Raw genomic sequence first — 19,441 nt, forward strand, 5'->3', positions numbered from 1 at the left:
AGAGACGCCGAGCTTGAACAGCTGTCACACGCAGACGATCTCGTCCATATGATTCAGGTATCAGACTCTTTGTCGTGTTATCTTTGACTTTTTGGAATCGGTGTTTTGTAGATGAGCATCTCTGAGCAAGGAAGGGACAGAAACTTTAACCTCAGTGAGGAGGTGTGGTTGACCCTTTTGCTAGGTATGATGCATTTTTTAATAGATGTGATTGGTTGCCCTTTTGTGAGCCTGCAAGGTATTGACACTCAGTGGAAATGAACTGGATCACAATATGAGACTGAAAGTGTTGTCATTGTTTGTGTGATCGCTCTGCTGATGGAAGGTTGAGAAAGCCTCAGGTCATCACTCCTGCACTGTTGCATTTTACCAGTAATCCAAATACCTTAATGTTGTGACGATGTTTGTTTCTGGTGTTATTGTGTTGAGTGGGAAATGTGTGTGTATCCCTACTGAGATTGACCACAAACATTATCTGTGCATGATCTGATCTGTAGCATTTCATTAACTAACTGTCATACAGCATTTGGAGAATACTTCCTGTTTGTGTTTACACCATTTTCTCCTCTGCTGAAGAAACTCTTTAGCCTCGTAAAAGTCTTCCTCCCTACTCCTGCTAGAATTTAATCTGAGAAGCTCGTAAGGGCTAAGAAGCTTTGAGAATGACTTACCATGACCTAGTCTCAACTTTAAAGTGAAATTCTTGAGCCCAGCTCAGACCAAAGATTCGCGACGAGACAAAACCTTTTTAGAATGTTGCAGAGAAAAGTTGCAGTGGTGCGAGCTGGCCATGTGAGCTTGACTCAACTTGGCTGGCTAATTCGCCAACGGCTGGTTTTAGAACGTAAAGCACATCACCAGTATCTCACTATCACTATCCTCATTCAGATCTTAAAAAGCTACAAATTATATTCATCTGCAAAATAAATATGAAAAGCTGGAAATCAGAACAGGAGTATGGAGAGTTGTTACACAGAGGTGATATACCATCTCATCTAGTTGCATTAGTGTTAAGTGGCAGGTTTTTAGAACATCGCAGAAAGGCACACTGCGAGTAGTCGCCTGTTTCAACTCTGCTCGTCTTTAGTCTAATCTAATCTTTAGTCTGAACTGGGCTTTAGGAAACATCATAATTCTAGGAATTTTCTCAGAATTTTGTCACTAGGAATGACTCTTTGTGCTAAACAGCTTTGTGAATACCAACCCAGGTCTTTAACTGAAGCCTAAAAGACAAAGTTGGCCACGTTGAGACGACTGAAAACAGCCCCATCTCCTGGCCAAAGGAAGCATTGCATCAGATGTAGTAAACTTGTAAGAGCTCACAGTTAGATTTTCAATAGAATAAGACAAAGATGGAATACAAACAGGACAATTTATTTTAAAAGACCTTTATTTTTATTAACAGGAGACAATGAGGAACTACAATAAAGTCCTTTTTGTACAACAGTTGATTGGTGACAGCTGAAACTAGTCTACAAAACAAACTTGAGCTCCTGGCAACCCGGGAATACACAAAAGTTACGTTTTTACCCTACGTTCTAAGTTTATTTTGAAAGGAGACTGTGTGCATTTAATGGGTTGAAACTGAACATTTACTGTGAAAGTGGAAGTTTGAAAAGACAAAGTGCTGAGCGTAAATTGAAGTGCTGTCCCTAAGTGTCCAAAACTGATGCTGGAGGGTACCTAGAGCGTTGTTGTTTGACATGTAGGGCTACCGAACAAGCGCCAATATTTGACAAGTTGGGAGTGAGAATGTGTTGCTCCTGGACAAAGACAGGAATTAAGTATTCTAATTAAAAATCATTAATTACCCCTAATGAAGTGCAAGATGTTGGCTTTTCTGACTCTAACTCGATTTGCCAATATTTTCTAATATATTGTTTTTCTGTCTTCGCCTCTGTCTTGTTCCTCCACAGACTCTCCCGTCTCTCTCCGCTTCCTGTGACTCTCCAGACTTTTCGCCAGGTGCTGGTCCTGTGCGCTCCTTCAGAGATGTGACTGACTGCGTGTCTGAGCTGAGAGATAAATTAGAGAGAGTCATAAAGGACACATGGCCCAGGATCTCTGCCACAGGTAATTAATGTGAATTCTGACTCCATACAATGGCTGTGTTCATGTCCAGCTGTGTTTAAAAATGTTTCTTTCTTACAGTCTCTTACATTGACTTCTCCCTGCTGCCAGTACCTAAAACCAGGGATGAGTTTTTAGACTGTAAGAATTTCTCTTAACCTTCATTTTAATGAAATAGTCATTACCATTTTGCAGTGTTAACACTTTGTTTTCCTGACAGATTGCTGTCCCCTCACACTGGATGGGAACTCAAACTACCCGTATCTCCACCTGATAGAAGACAACCGCAGGGTGAGGCCTTCACCCTCCACGTATTCTGCTCATCCAGACAGGTTCAATAAGTTTCCACAGGTGCTGTGCAGAGAGGGTCTGACAGAGCGAAGTTACTGGGAGGTGGAGTGGCATGCTTGGACTCTGTCTGCAGCAGTGGCATACAAAAACATCCACCGCACATCAGACGAGTCACGTTTTGGGAACGATGACAAGTCCTGGTGTTTGGAGTGCACAGAAAATGTCTGCTTGTTCCGTCACAATAACGTAGTAACGAGGGTGTCAGGCCCTCGATCTGAAAGGATTGGAGTGTATCTGGACTATAAATCAGGCACTCTGTGCTTTTATCATGTCCCCTACCCGACGATCCTGCTCCACAAAGTCCAGGCCACATTCACCAAGCCTCTGTGTGCTGGGCTTGGGCTGGAATATGAATGGTATGATATTGGAGTGTTTGCACAGTTGGCCAAGTTATGGAAGCAAAAATGTGTATCACAGCAATCTCAAGGTTTTGGTTTTTGTCTGCGTGTGCTGCAACAACAATTTCATTGGGAAAAGTTATTTTTGACAGTCCGAAAAACAAAAAACAGTAAAGATTACTGCATCAATTTGCAGCCCAGTCAGTAGATGAAAATGTTGGCAGTGTTTGATTCTGTAAACCGGATACTGTATGTGATATTTGTACGTTTCATACGTATCATATAAACATTTCTGAAACGCAGTTGTTCGACTTTTGAGTTTCAGCAGACCACTGACTGAGACCAGCCGTCTCTTTCAATGACTCATTGTAACATTTCCAGCTGTGTTTGTGGCGACAGCAGCGGGGCATTCTTAAGGCGGGATTTAGACCTTTGCATCAAATCAATATCGTACCTATGGCGTAGGCTATACATAGTCACATACTCTACGACGTCGCCTGATTTGCACCTCCCTAGAAATTTAACCACATGGTGCGTCGACGCAGACCTTCAGTTTATTTTTGTAAGCTGAAACCATTTCCCTCTGTAGGAATGAAGCTTTTATTTACTTTGATTTCACAGATAGGAAACACCAAATTGTAAAGACAATATAACTTCCACAAAAAAGGCATTTTAAGTCCTATGTGTGATTTATCCTGGCTTCATATGAGCAGAGGAAAACTAATTTACACATTGGAAAATGCCAGTGGCTTGTGCTAATAATGTTAGCGTGTTGTATTTGTGGGGAAAATGTGTCCAGCAAAAGTACCTGCAGAGCAACACAGACACACCACTGCGCAAGTATAAATGCTCACAATAGCATAGACTCTGCATAGAGCCAACACATAACAATAAATCCACCTAGTGTGACGTCAGCACATTTCCAGCATCAGTTATAGTGACAATACTGGGTGTTTTAAGCCAAACATAACCTTCCTCTGGGTGCCTCTGCATGCTCACTGGGTACGGTGTGTACCATCAAGGCTGAGTCCTTACCGCAGTGGCCAGGGTTTTAGTCTGGTCCGGGCCCTTTGCTTTAGGTCAATCCTCTCTCTCTGTCTCACAATCGGAGTAAAGCAAAAAAAAAAAAAAAAAAAAAAAAGCCACAAAATATGATCTTTTCCTAACCAAAGCGTGATCATAACATAAATTGAAACATAACATATCCTTGGCTGCAGAATACAATGCCAACATTTATCCTGGTGATTGGGTTGCCATGTACCACATAGCTCCAGAGGAGAAACATGGCAAATGCTCTGCACACACACACCTCTGTTACACTGTGTTGTATCCCTTCCAGGGCTTTGTAGGTATCACCTTGTTTTGGCAGACCAGATGTTATCAAGGAGGGAAAGTAACAGAGCGTAAAACCTGCAATGAACCCTGCCTTACGCCGGCTGCAATAAAGCCACACTATTCTATGTGTTTCTTTTATTGAGACGAGGCGGTTGAGCAGGACATAGTCTACAGTAAAGACTTATTAAGAGAGGTTTTCATCCGGGAAGAAGCAGCAACTTGCAAGTTGTTGCAAGTGCTGACTTTCTACAGAGGTTTGGAATATGTTGAAATTACTTGGAAATAAGTCAAACCCACAGAAGTACGAATGCTCAGATATTTGCAGTGTAATACAATTCTGTTACCTGCTGACCTGGGGTGGCACCATGATTACACTGTAAAATGTCTTGATAATTGTAAAATGTAGTATCTTTATGGATTATGCTTTAAAACGTACATTAAATTGTTTACATGGAAGGTGTTATCTGATTTGTTTTTATAGCAGTGTGGGGTTTAGAAGTCTTTCCCATATCTGCATGGGTTTTCTGCTTCCCTCCCACAGTTCAAACACATGAAGGTGTGAACGTGAGTCTAAACATTTGTCTCCTTATACATTATGTGTTAGCCTTGTAATACACCAGCAACTTACCCAGTATAGACGGCTGGATTTTTATGCACTGCTGCTAAAACGTTAAACATTAAAATAGGAAAACAAACACTACTTAAGTAAAAACAATAATCTAAAATTTGATATGCATCCATTAGGGAAAAAAAAGTTTCACCAAAAAATAGCTTTTGATTTGTGTGTTGATATTAAAATGTTTAAGGGTTAATTCACCCAAATCACAAGAACTATTGAACTATAGCCATGAAGATACACTTCATTGCTGTGGCTTCTTTCCATTGATTTATTTCCTCTCCCTTTCCCTTTGAGTCAAGGTAAGACTGACAAGTCTCAAGTCTAGTCTTAATGAATGAATGTTGTTTTAAAATTTGTATTTGTTGAAACAAGTGTGTTTAAAAAGTTACGTAGATATAAAGCAGTGATGGCCAAATGAAGCCTCATGAACCACTGTCTTTATTTTCTGACCCCACCAGATGGCTGAAGGACTGGCAATGAAGTGTGCTTTCAAACCTTTGTTGAACAGACAGCGCCATCTGGTGGCTTCAGAAAATAAAGACAGTGGTTCATGAGGCCTCATTTGGCCATCACTGCTATTAAGCTGACATTAGCTAATGCGAGATTTATACTTCTGAGGCCAGAGCCCACGACGTAGCCTGATGTGCACCTCCCCAGAAATGTAACTACATGTCGCAGCGATGCAGACCTCTTGTCTGTTTTTGTAAGCTGAAACCATTTCCCTCAGTGGAAACAAAGCTTTTATTTACTTTAATTTTACAGATAAGATACATACGTATGCTATGATCATGCATATTTTATCTACAAGTACACATCACACACTGAGCGAGCCACCTGTTAATGACGCTGTCGGCAAAGCAGTAATGATTGTGCTAAGTGGCTAATGGGCAGTGATGGCCAAATGAGGCCTCATGAACCACTGTCTTTATTTTATGAAGCCACCAGATGGCGCTGTCTGTTCAACAAAGGTTTGAAAGCACACTTCATTGCAAGTCCTTCAGCCTTTATCTTTAAACCAAGAGCGCCATCTGGTGGGGTCAGAAAATAAAGAAAGTGGTTCATGAGGCTTCATTTGGCCATCACCACTAATGGGCATGTAGCTACTTCCATGTTTCAGATGATACGTCATGTTTGTAGGCGACCAACGAAGATGAGTTTACATATCACCTTGGGTTCGTCCTTCACCTTCTCAAAATGATCCCACACTTTGGATTTCCTGCCCGACATGTTATTAACTAGCCTGTGGAATAACCGCAGGTACCAGCCCTGGAAATTCGGGGCCATACCTATGCTGCTGCTGTAACCACCTGGAAAATGCGAGGTCAGGCGCTGGGTGCTACTCTTGTGCCTTTTTTGTGCCAGCTTTTAAGAGTGTGGCGGCAGTTTGCGTCTGAGGTTGCTAAGCAACCTTAACAAGCATCGTACAGCCTATTTACTTTACATCATCCTGAGGGCAGAGCTGATCTTCTTCCAGGCGCTGTTTATAAGTGTGTAGGCCTATCGTCTGTGGGACAGATGTAAAGCTCTGGGTGGCTAAGCATAATTCAGAGCATGATCACTGTGAGTGAGTCAGATCCACCTCTTGCTCCATCACAGCTGTAGCCTGTCATCCAAATATGGTCACTTTGCCTCCAAAAAAACAAAATAGTGATGCCCAAACTGTCGGCTTCAGAATTTGAGTCTACATGCTCGTGGGTGAGATTATGACAATACAGTGCTTTACACAGTCATGGTGTGGAGATAACGAGTGTCCACATATTTTGGCCATGTAGGGTAGTTGGATTTTCATGTGCCATGGTTTTGAGATAACCTCTGCTAAAATATTAGCAACCACTTTGATACAATTGGGGTGAGTAGAATTTTGTTTGTGGACGCACAAAGCAGTTATCTGCATGGTTTCCATAACACTACGGAAAAATAAACCAAAACTTTACAAAGACACACAGAAGGAATTCCTCGGTCGACATGTGAGGATGTTGACAGAGTGCCAGGGCAGAGGCAGGCCAGATAATGGGAACACACCTTTCCTTCTCACTACAAGTTACAGCAAGCATGACAAATCAGTCACAGAGAGACCGAAAGAGTGGGTGGGGGGAAAACGTGGGGAGAGGACAGGGTAAGAAGAAAAAGAAGAAAACACAACATTAAGAACGGATTTCTCTTCCAGCTCTTAGTGTCCTCTGTCTTCTGTTGGGACTAACAGCTGATGACTGAGGTGAGTGCGTCTCATTTGTCCGTCTCCCATTCATGAGTCTGTGTTGGTTTCTGTCAGCAACAACACTGCGGTTACAACTGCCAACAAATCACTGCAATCAGCTGCAGTTACTGCTACTGTTGGAGGAGAAACTCTGAACTTTTTTTTTCTTTTGGAGGAGTTAGAGTTTTTTTCTGCTATTTATTACCGTGTATTTTTGAGTTTTAAGAACATGGTCTTGTGATGTTAATGTCAGGTTCATTTGGCAGCTGTGATTTGTTCAAATATGAGCAACATGGCAATCTGTGCAACTAAATGTTTGCGGTTCAGTTTCTATATGTATGTTTTTTCTTTGTAGGCAGGCGTGTTTTAGTAGGTATGTGCGTGAGTCACACAATACACACAAACACACCTTTTGAGTCAGTCAGGTTTTATAGTCTGTGATGTGGTCACTACAGGGAGCTCTGGTTGTAAAAAAGGTCATAAAAGCTTAAAAAAAAGAGGGGATGAATCAATCTTTTAATGTTTGTATCGTAAGAAACCAAAAGAGTAAAAGGACCTACGGAAACAGAAAAAAAATGACAATGACACCAGTTATAGCTGGTGCCGTGTCTCATTTCGAGACTATTGCACAATATGACGTAGTTTTACTAGCTGCTGCTGCTCTGATGCCACTGTCAATGTGGTTTGACCGGCTTTCTGTAAACACTGCCATGTGGTTACAGCTCTTTGTCTCTCTTCTTCTGAAACCTGGGGAAAATGCTTTCATACAACGTCACGTTAGCCTCTTTGAAAGCAAGCGGTAGAAGAAAGGTTATCTATCACATCATCAGCATAAAAGTAATATATCTGTAAGAAGAATATTCATCTTTACTTATGAATTGCTGCTTTTATTCTAAAAAAAACCCCATTAAAATTTCATTAACAAATTGCATTTTATTTGATGTCTTTCTAAAGCAACCTTATGCTGTTTTTAAATGTTCTCCAGTGTGTAGGATTTAGGGGGATATATTGGCAGAATTGAAATATAATAAGTATAAGCAGTTTTCTTCAGCGTATAATCACCTGAAAATAAGAGTCACTGTGTTTTAGTTACTGTAGAATGAGCCGTTTGTATCTGGTAGGCAACTGGCCTAACACTAAACACTAGCACTTGTTTTCTCATTGTCTCGTCGGCCACCATAGTTAACAGACCATCTGCAACAAGATAAAACTGCTTTATTCAGTGTTTGTTTTTGTTTTTTTGCCACTGATTGGTGGGATGATGCAGTGGGTGTTGGGGGGAGAGGTGGGGGGATGGCATGCAGCAAGGACATTGCCTAAACGTCCTGACTATCTGGATCTGGAAACATCTGGAAAAAAGATGGGCATAAGCAGGTGCTGGGCTAGCAGCCCATCCGCAAAAAAAACCACAATCAGAAACACTGATTTATAACGTGAAACAGCTTTAATCAGCGTCTGTACCAGTTGTAATCAGCGTCTGTTTTGGAGAGAGAGAGCTCTGCTGATAATTTGGGTCTAGGTATAACCTTTCTTAACATAGATTTTATGGATCATATGGATCATCTCCAACATACCAAACTTCATAGGAGAAACACTAATTTATGACATGAAATTACTTTACTCTGTGTTTAAATCACCAGGTCAATTTACTTTAGAGATTAGGAGACCTCTGCAGATAATTTGGCTCCCGCAAAAAAACCTACTGAACTTCTGGACCTGAAAAAAAAGATGAACACACATTAGCAGCAGCCCATCTGCGATGTGCCGAATGTCATCAGAGAAACATTGATTTGCAATGCAAAAAATGCTTTACTCAGCTGTTTTAATCACCTGGTCTGTTTGTTTTTGGAGTGGAAGACACCTGTTCTGATAATTTGGCTCCAAGTAAAACCCTGAACACCGGGATCTTAAGTTATCAGAGACAAAAGATAAGCACAGACTAGCAGGTGCTGGCCTAGCAGTATGTCTCCGACATGCCAAACAGCATTGGAGAAACTCTGATTTGTAACATGAAACTGCTTTATTCAGTGTTTTTACCAGCTTAAATCACCGGGTCCATTTGTTTTGTAGAGGAGTAGACCTTTGCGGAGAATTCGGCTCATGGTAAAAACCTCCTGAACATCCAGATCAGATAAAAAAGATGAGCACACATGAGCAGGTGCTGGACTCACAGCCAAACAGCATAGGAGAAACACAGATATGTAATGTGAAACTGCTTTGTTCAGCGTTTTTACTAGTTTTAATCACGTGGTCTGTTTGTTTTGGAGAGGAAGAGACTTCTGCAGATATTTGGCAGCCAGTAAAAACCTCCTGAACAAAGAAAGAGTCCTAACCGGGATAAGTTTTGGCTGGATGAAATCTGTAGTCCTCACCATTTGATGCCAATAACTCCCCTTAAATCTTACACACTGAATAATTTTTTATTCAGTGTAAAACCAACCAAACAAAAATGCTAAACTAAACAGACTAGGAACCAAAAACGTAAAAGAATTAATAATTAACTTACCTTTTTTGTTTTCTTAAAAAACACCATTTAAACTAAGGACAGTCCGTTCCTAAAGTCACACCCCCTTAAATGTGATGCAAATATACGCTACAGGAGCAGCACTTAAAGAAAATGTCTCAACAAATATCTAGTTCTCAGGACACAATCATTCCACATCATTTCCACCGCAGCCGACTGCATACTGTTTTACATCATGGTAATCCGTAATTACTGCACAGGTTGCTAAGATGCATCAAACAGGTCTGGTTAGCAGGTGTGGGTGTGAATATTTGACTGTATACACAGCACCACTCACACTGCATAGTTTCAGTGTCAGCCTAAAGGGCGTGTTTTTGAACTAATAGGCAAGATATGTCGAACAAGTGATGACATGTCACTCCTGGAAACATTTTTAGCAGGGACATGAAGTAGCTATGGTACATATATTACCTGGAAGGAGCCTATAGGAGTACATGAGCAGTGTCTGTTGTATGAAGTGTGAAGTGTGACTGCTGATATCTGAACTAAGCACATTAATCCTCTTCCTAAAGCTTTCTATTGGCTTAACATATTTAAATCTCTTAAAAAATAAGGCTGGTACTTTACATTTTTGTTATTGGTAGAAACAAATCCCATAAAAAGACCACAACCAACAGTGTCAATGTTTGCATGCACAGAATATTAAGGTTTTATGGTTGAAAAAAAAAAATCCTACCAAGCTGTTGACATGGTCACTAGCCAGCCATGCAAACTATCCCATGTGTTAATCAGAAAATGCTCCATCTTACTATATAATGACGAAAACTCCATGTGAAATTTGGCACAGTGGTAGAGGGTCATGGGAGGATGCGAATGAAGCAATATTACATCAACTGGCCAAAGGGGGGCGCTATAGCAACCGATTGAAATTGCAAACTTTGAATGGGCATATCTCATGCCCCGTATGTCGTAGAGACATGAAACTTTGCACAGAGATGCCTCTCCTCATGAGGAACAAATGTGCCTCAAGAACCCATAACTTCCGGTTCTAGAGATTTTCCGCCATTTTGAATTTTGTGAAAAACACTTAAAACCGATCTCTTCCTAGGAAGTTTGAGCAATCTGCATGAAACTGGGTGAACATAATCTAGGGACCAATATCTAAAGTTCCCTCTTGGCAAAAGTTGGAAAACTTACTAAAACTGAGCTTCTATAAGGCAATGAATATTGCAGAGGGCGTGGCTCATCACATAAAGGTGTATAACATCTCAAGGGTTTCACCGATCACCACGCAACTTTGTAGGCATATGACCACACATAATCTGAGGGGACCCCTCCATTATTGACCCCATCAAACAAAATGGGGGCGCTAGAGAGCTGATTTCTTATCTAGGTCTAACCGCCATATCGATTTTTACTAAACTTGGTAGATATGGGAAAATGGGATCACTTGCAAATGAACCGAGACCCCCAGTTTCAAGTGGACCAGGGTTTGTTTAAAGTGGACCAAATAGCGCCAGTGTGAATGCATCCTAAATCACTTTGAATATATTCTGTGTCTGATATGCTTCAAAAATTTTAATCTGGTAGGTTTCTTTAGATCAGTGGTTCCCAGCTGGTCCAGATTTCGCCTTAGCAATTAGTTCAAGGTCCACTCAGTTAAATATATTCAGCATCACACTTGCTTTTGGCCATGTCATCAAGCTAGTTTGCTGTCGCTGTGAAGTAGGTGTTCATTATTTGCTCACTCTACAGCAGGAAACGACACTTAAAAATAAAAGCTCTGTGTCACAAATTCTGACAAAGGGTCCGATGTGGCGCGCCAGATAACTCAACAAAAAGGTGCCGGGTCTCAGGACCAAGTTCCACAATGTGTTGCCTACTTCATGTAAAATTCTGCTTCAGTGGCTTTTCCGCCCTGACCAGAATACAGCTCTCTGAAATACTTATTGTGACCATGTTTACAGATATTGGACATGACAAGTGGCAGCTTCAATTCAAAGAATCTATATCTCACCTGTATCAGGACATGTATGGATAAATGCACATGTAATGTCAGTAAAAAGTAGACTGATTGAATGTGGAAAAACTGAGACATACTGTTGAATTTGCACTTATTTTTCTTTTGACATGTCAGGCTGTTCACCTGTTTTGTAAAAGGAGGAACATCTATAGAATGTACTTGTAATTCTTTACACACAAAAAAAGGGAAAATATTGGAGCTAATGATACTTATAGGTTATTGTATGTGGCCCATGAACTAACATGAGTTTGACGCTCCTATTGTAGTTGGTCTCTCAACCAGGGGTCCTTTCAGTTTCAGGGGAGTCCCAGAATAACGGGGAATTGTTTGATTTCACAATTCAAATCACTGAAGAAGTGAGCCCAATGTGAGTAAGCGCCATATGGCTCTGATCATAGGTTTCACTTCCTCCACAGTTATCTCCTCAGCTGCAGCTGATAACCAAATTGTAGTCCAAATCATGCCTAACCACATTAATATTTGCAGATGGAGGTTCCTGAAGCGGAATTAGTGTGTGTGACCTAATATGTATCAATTTAGAGGTTCTTCATAAGAAAAAGGGGGAGCTAATTTGATCTATTTTATATAGTGTTAGCCAGTAATTTATACCAATGCATCATATTTTTTAAAGTGATCATGTTTTGTAATAAATGTAATTGAGTAACGTTAACAATCAATGGAAATACGACATAAAAGCACTTCCGAAATTTACTGAAGTGGAGTGAGTAAATGTGATTAATTTTTCAAAGGGGTGCCTACACACTTCTGACCATATTTCTTGTCTAATATTTTGTATTTTATTTCATATCATTTCCCCTAAATTTACAGATTTTATTTCTCTTGATTGTATTTATACATATTAAATGTAATTTTTATTTAAAGCACTTTTAATTGCTTTTGTGTTTGGATGGTACCAGATATAAACTTGCCTCATCAGGCCTAAAGAGAAATAGAAAAAATATGAAACTCAGACGAATCATTGCTGAAACGCTGACACCAGCTGAGTGACTGCTGCTCTCCATTCGTGTCTGGTCTCGTTGTTCAGGAATTAAGAATCCCCGTTAAAACCTGTTACAGTTGCGCCACACTCCCACACTTTCCTGCAGTGATACATACTTGTATTGTCAAACTGAGGCCTGTGCCAGATAAAATATGGGGTAGGAATCAGAAGTGAGGCTATTGGTTAAGTTACTTTGTAATGTTGCAGCTTGGTGCCAGGTAAGATATGATTCCATATTTTGAGGTCTGCTGTGCTAATAGTGACACGGCAGGTACATTTCCTTTTTAAAAAAGAGGAAAAACTGTATAATTTTGTTGCTTTTTGTGTAAATCTATTGAGCTACACTTTGTGAAATACCAATATTCTCTCTTTGGCAGGTAACCAAAATGGCCGATAGCAACACTTCTCTCTACCAAAACAACTCCAGTTCGCCAGATGAGAGCATCGTACAAGACAAAACTGCCACCACTGTGGGCGCCCTCATCCTGACTCTCGTCTTTCTCTTGGGCTTCCCTGGAAACCTCTTCATTATCTGGAGCATCCTGGCAAAGGCCCGAAAACATTCTGTCACCACCCTCCTCATCCTCAACCTAGCCTTTGCCGATGGCTCTCTGATGGCTCTCACACCGTTCTTCATTGTCTACCTAGTTTTGAAGAACTGGGTGTTTGGGGAGGTGATGTGTAAGGTGCTCTTCTACCTGTGTCTGGCCAACATGTACGCCTCCATCCAGCTCATCATGCTCATGAGCATCTACAGGCTGGTGGCGGTGTTGTGGCCGCGTCGTGTCAGTATTGTCACCAGCCGTAAGATTGTATTGCGGCTGCTGGCGGTGGTGTGGGTGTTTGTGATGATCGCCTCCATTCCTGCAATGATCTTCAGGACAGTGACACATCGGGAACGTGTTTCTGTGTGTGAACCGCTCCATATAATTGACAGTCATGTGAGTAAGCAAAAACCTGATTACATTCATAAAAGCACTTTCCTCCCAGGATGCAGAAAACAATCCTCTGCATTTTTGAATAATAGAAAGATGGACACATGGAGATACCGACACCGTCCGAACAGGGTCAGTTTTAATATCTGTTAACAGTAGTATGTAACGTTAGCCTTTAGGGCTAGAACTTTTACTGTTGCTTGGCAACGCCATCAGCTGCTCTGTACTGATGTAATCATAATCATCAAACATGTTTAAAAGTAATCGGGGCAATGAGCCCAATCTAGGTCGAACACTTGAACTGACCAAGGCCTTAGACCGGATTTGTCCTCCAATTGTCAGAAGGGCAGAATCAGAGATAACTCTACCTGCAAGAGAAGGAGAAAGCATTCAAACTCTTTTAACTGATAACAGAAGCAAATTTGCCATAACTACCACCTCGTACGTGCATGCATCCCCCCATTGGCATGCCCCCTTTTAGCTAGTTGGCATGAACACTCACCTTCACACAAACACACTTGACCCCCTTGCCAAATTTCAGCCTCATAAGGCAAACACTCTTGTGGACTGACCAACCAACCGACCAGCCGACAGAGCTGAATCAAACTCCCTGAATCAATTTAGCTTGTCTTTTAAGGCAGAGATTTGAACTCGACAACATTAAAAGAAATCCATCCCGCAGGCATCTCTGGGTTTTTAAACACTTCCCTATTCGCTGCAGAATGCTAAAATATTAAATTCTATTTTCTCATCTTCCATTCACAGGTGGTCCTCCAGTACATGATGGAGCTGGTGTTGGGGTTTGTGATTCCCTACGGGGTCATTGTAGTCAGCTACATCTGCATCTTACGGCGAATCCGAAAGACCAAGTTCCGCCGTCGCGTTCGTAGTGAGAAGCTCATCCTGGCCATCGTCTTGACCTTCTGCCTCTTTTGGTTGCCCTACCATATCATCAACGTGGTGCAAGTATGTCATTCATCCTCTCTTTACAAGTAAAAACCTATTCCAAAAATTATGGATACAGAGTTAGTGTATTTATCAGGGCCTGTACACATGCTGCGTCTTTATACGCCTGGAAAACACTGGAGCGTGCCCACTCTGCAAACTTTCAAGAGCGCGGAGACAGGTTGTGTCTGAGGTTACTAAGCAACTATAACCAGCACTGTATCATAGCCTTTTTACCAGAAATCCTGAGTGCAGAGTTGATCTTTCAGGTGATGTTTTGTAGTGTGTATTAAGCCTAAAATATTGTCCGTGGGATAGATTTAGAGCTCTGGGTGGCCTTGCACTACTGAGTTCACCTACTGCGCATCTACTTTAAAACAATGGATTTACGGGCGCAAGAAACGCAGCATGTGTACAGCCCCTCATACGCCCAGGTTTAAAGTGTAAAAAGATGCTAACCACTAACTATTAACTTTGTTTTTATTGTCCTCAGGTTACATGGGCTTTGTGTCCAGATAGTCGGGCAAAAGAAGTGTAAGTGATATGACAGTTCTTACTTTGCAAAGCTAATATTAAAATTCAAACACAAACCAATCATCGTTATCATCCCTTACATGATGTACAGTTGGGAGTTGATTTAGAGTCCGATTAGGCAATTTAACGTGTCACTTATTTAACTTTTTTTATATATATATATGTATATATTTTTGGGGCATTTTTAGCCTTTAATGGATAGGACAGACAAGCGTGAAGGGGGGAGAGAGAGAGAGGGAATGACATGCAGCAAAGGGCCACAGGCTGCAGTCGAAACCCGGGCCGCTGCAGCAACAGCCTTGTACATGGGGCGCCTGCTCTTTCCACTAAGCCACCGATGCCCCTACTTATTAAACATTTTAACAAGGCATTTTTTACCTTACCTGTGAAGCTCCACCTGCCAGCTGCTGTCAAACACAGATATGTCTCTACTGTACAGCTTTATTCATCTTTGCATCTCAATGTCCATCAAATTTCCTCTTCTTTTTCCATGACCCTCCATAAAAATGCTGTCGCAGATGCTAAATGACGAGCTACACATAGCAAGACAGCGGGATAATGCTAATAATGTATCCTAATTACGCATGCTGCTTGGCAATAGCCATACTTGCTGGGCATTCTCGTGAACTCACATCGCTAAGACCGGGCGTAGTTAAGACTAGGTATAAGGCGGTGTTGGGCAAGCTACTTGAAAAATGTAGTGAGCTAAGCTACTAGTTACTTTACATCAAAATGAAGTTTCACTACACAGGAATGTAGCGAGCTAAGGTACGAGAAAATGGCAAAAGTAGCTTGTTACTTGCAAAGCTTTTATTCATTTATTTTGCTCTGGCTCTGTTCTTGACCCTTGTTGTGTCTATTTCTCCAGTGCCCACTGCAAAGCCACTAAATATACACAGTCTATGGGCAAGACGCATGAAAGACGCGTCAAGAAATGCAATGTAGCCAATGAGAGGCAGAGTAGGGTGGGTCTTGCCAAGAAAAGCCAATAGCAAAGCAGCATGCAGAATAAACTGAAGGATTAGTGAGTGATGTCAAGTGTTCCCCTCTTCTACATGCCTCAGTGTAGCACTGGCATCAGTCACATTACATAACCCTTAGTTTTATTGTCCTTACTTTTATCCAGACCTCTGGGGAAAAACCACGCTACTATGCTACGTTTCCAATTAATAGGCTTTGCTAAAAGCTAATTGATTTAGAAAGTAGCTATGTTACCGCCATTCATAACGTCGCTACTTGTAGTAACGCTACTGTCCAAGACTGGTAAAAGTTTGGTTGGTGCAACCGACGTAAAGTATGTTCTAAAGCTGATCAAACATTAACCAAAATACTGTCACTGTATTGCCTATTCTTCACCTAAAATGCCTTCAGAAATTTTACTTCACTGTTTAACTGTAATGAATTTGTGAACAGGAAGTTGGCGGCATACTGTTTCTTCTATTGTAAAACTGAAAAAGCTAAGATTGAATGATAAAACTAAGCAGTGCTTATCAAATATAAACCACAATTCTTCTCTGCTGTCTAGTTCTTTTCTCAAATATTTTCAGAAACATATTTTCTCTTACCGTTTAACTGTAATTTGAGGTTGTTTGTTAGGAATTGGTCAGGAATTGGTCTGGTGTGGCGCAATGCATTCTGATAGTTGTAGGTAGTGATGGCCAAATGATGCCTCATGAACCACTTTCTTTATTTTCTGACCCCACCAGATGGCGCTCTTGGTTTAAAGATAAAGGCTGAAGGACTTGCAATGAAGTGTGCTTTCAAACCTTTGTTGAACAGACAGCGCCATCTGGTGGCTTCAGAAAATAAAGACAATGGTTCATGAGGCCTCATTTAGCCATCACTGGTTGTAGGTTTTTCTGCTATTTGCAACTCTCTCCTGCAGAGACAAGGTATTTCTATAAAATACTTTTTTAAGTAAAGTATCTGACTGCTTCTTTCACCAAAGGAACTACGCACAGTCTGTGACTCTACATTCTCATAAAATTCTGAGTCGGTCCTTGGTCTCTAACAAAATGCTCTCCTCACCCTCTAGGCTGAATATAATATGGCACAAGAGCCGAGCTGTTACCTCTTCCATAGCCTTCATCAGCAGCTGTGCCAACCCAGTGCTCTACACCTTCGCAGGAAAGTCCTACATCCGACGAGAAGGACTGGCGTTCATGGCCCGCTTGTTCGAGGGCACGGGGCTGGACTCGGCCACCAGGAAGAGCCGACAGAACAGCCAGAACAGTCGCGACAAAGACAAAGACGCAGATGCCGTCATGCTAAAGGACAAAGATCCGGACTCCAACACCCACTCGAACTGTAACACCAAACCAGTGAAGAATGGGAAATAGAGGACACAAGCTTCAGCAGGCTTGAAGCGGGTGTTGTTCCTCTGTAGGGGAAACCACTCAGGCCTTTAAAGCTTCATCAGGGTTCATCGTACACAGCTGATTTGCGCCAATCAAGAAAGACTCAGCAGCAGTCCAGTTGGTGCATAACGTGAATCCCTCTTCTGAGTGAGACTGTTACAAAGATTGAAAGGGATTTCACTGGGCATACTGATCCTGGAACAGCTTGCAGCCTGGTGCATTCTTAAGTGTCATTGTTGTGCTGAGCTATTTCATAAGGAAAGAAGAACTGTGGAGCATTATCCAGGACCCAGGTGTTGCCTTGGTTTTACTGTACATTTTTACTGTAATGTCAAAATGATTTTTTTTTTATTATTATTATTTTCTTGTTTATTTTTTGTCAAAATGCCTGGGGGGAGCATCAAAATGTCAAAATGAACTGAAACAGTGCATGGTGAGCACAGATTGAAGCACTTGACTTTGTTTTTTTTATAATATTCGCACCAATGTCTTTGCTTTGCGTGCTTCGCTCTAACAGTTTTTCAAATGTTTTAAAGCTTAACTGATAGATTTTTTGGCCACTTGGGGGTGGTGGAACAAAGTAGCAACCTCCAGGCTTGAAATATGAGGCCAATGTGGAAGCAGTGATGGCCAAATGAGGCCTCATGAAGCACTGTCTTTATTTTTTGAAGCCACCAGATGGCACTGTCTGTTTAACAAAGGCTTGAAAGCACACTTCATTGCAAGTCTTTCAGTCTTTATATTTAAACCAAGAGCGCCATCTGGTGGGGTCAGAAAATAAAAGAAAGTGGTCCATGGGACTTCATTTGGCCATCACTATGTGGAAGTGCCAGAAACTGCAGTTCCTCTAATGGCCACTTGGGCTGGCTCCAGAGGTGAGTCAATCCCCATTGACCCTCATGTTACAATACCCAACTTAACAGCAGAAATAAACATGTTTACAGCCTGGTACAAAAAATGGTTTTGGTCTCCATTTACCCATTCCTGACACCTGCATGATGGGAGGTTACTTAAGACATATTTCACCCGTTTACATTTTATTAAGGCTTAAAATTATGCGTAATAAAGGGTGTGGCCTCTGAGTGACAGGTTCTCTGTGCAGCTTTGCTACGGTCTATGAGTCAGATCCACTCCTCGCTCCTCAACAGCTCCACCCTCTCGTGAAAATATGGTCACTTCTGGTTGCAGAAAACCAAAATGGCCATGGTCGAACACATTCTCACTCGGACCTCGTCACATATCAACATTCGGTTATGAACTTTGCACGTCCAGATACGACGTGAACGGTATCCTGGGTGCGTTGGTTGTTGACGTTCTGGGACGCCGTGTCAAGTTCTGCCTGTTACGTGCATTGTCTGTGCTGATTGTCTTAGTAAGCAGTTGTCAACTCACATGTCCAGAGGACACAGAGCATTATTAGCAATCATTTGGAGTCTTGGTTCTCCGTTTAGCTCTGTTCTTTGGTCTCAGACAACTTTCGAGGGAAATATTTGGCTTTTCAGTTGCTAAATGCTTCGCTTTATTTTAATAGCTAGTTGCTAGCTAGATCTCTCTGCAGTTTGGTGATGGGCCGGTTGTGTACAGTATGTTTATCAGAGCTTTATGGGCTAAAAACAGCTGCCTTGTGTGGCTGAGAACAGCGAGAGTGAATCAAAACAGTGAAGTTGTGGGCCGTAAAATGAAAACAACGATCTGAAAGACACTCAAACACCCCATTATTCAAATGTATGAATTATAGGTAGTGTTAATATGTAAGCTGTTTTTCTTACTCTTAGTTTTAGTTGTCTTGTCTTATAAAAGATACGAGAATATGTGACATTTTAAAATAATAATGAAATATACAAATTAACTTTCTTATTGACCCAGGGATGCATTTTGAAATTCTGGACTGATACTGATGCAGTGTTTAAAATAAGAATTGACCTTCTTCTAAGCCCCGCCCCTTTGTGATGGTCCGACAAGTTGTCAGAGTAAGCATGGAGCCCACACTGTAACTAACTGCACTCCCTGAAGAAATATGATCATATTTTTGGAGAAATGAACCAGTGATTCCAGAGAGAAGCAGACAGAAGGGTCTACAGTGTGTGTTTGAAGGATATATCCAGGATGTCAAACTGACTCAGCAGCAACAACAGGTTAAAAAGACAAAGATAGTTAGAAGCTAAAGCCGAACTATAGGCTACAGATCACAGTGTAAAAGTGAACCACCACATCACTGCTGATCGCCACACAAGACAATGAATATAAAGGGAAGCTTTGCTGATATTGAACCA

At 41.4% G+C, this 19,441-nt stretch overlaps 1 protein-coding gene across 3 annotated transcripts; it reads left to right on the top strand.

The window, feature by feature from the left end:
* The first annotated feature begins 6,502 nt into the window (after window positions 1-6,502).
* On the top strand, window positions 6,503-18,833 carry LOC125883581 (leukotriene B4 receptor 1-like). Of its 3 annotated transcripts, XM_049567984.1 has the most exons (6): window positions 6,503-6,562; window positions 6,881-6,928; window positions 12,775-13,338; window positions 14,098-14,298; window positions 14,771-14,811; window positions 16,847-18,833. In XM_049567984.1, exons 2-6 carry the CDS (start codon window positions 6,920-6,922, stop codon window positions 17,148-17,150), a joined length of 1,119 nt encoding a protein of 372 aa, XP_049423941.1. In that variant the 5' UTR covers window positions 6,503-6,562; window positions 6,881-6,919; the 3' UTR covers window positions 17,151-18,833. The 3 variants fall into 3 exon arrangements, with proteins under 3 accessions (XP_049423941.1, XP_049423940.1, XP_049423942.1); XM_049567983.1 differs by lacking the exon at window positions 6,503-6,562 and having other exon boundaries at window positions 6,789-6,928; XM_049567985.1 differs by lacking the exons at window positions 6,503-6,562; window positions 14,771-14,811 and having other exon boundaries at window positions 6,789-6,928.
* Window positions 18,834-19,441: the final 608 nt, after the last annotated feature.

This window comes from Epinephelus fuscoguttatus, linkage group LG23, assembly GCF_011397635.1.
Source record: "Epinephelus fuscoguttatus linkage group LG23, E.fuscoguttatus.final_Chr_v1".
In the NCBI taxonomy this organism is placed as follows: Eukaryota; Metazoa; Chordata; class Actinopteri; order Perciformes; family Serranidae; genus Epinephelus; species Epinephelus fuscoguttatus.

Coding starts and splice junctions, on each gene's coding strand:
- LOC125883581 (XM_049567984.1), top strand. Junction 13,339..14,097: donor TCCATATAATTGACAGTCAT/GTGAGTAAGCAA, acceptor TTCCATTCACAG/GTGGTCCTCCAGTACATGAT. Junction 14,299..14,770: donor ATATCATCAACGTGGTGCAA/GTATGTCATTCA, acceptor TATTGTCCTCAG/GTTACATGGGCTTTGTGTCC.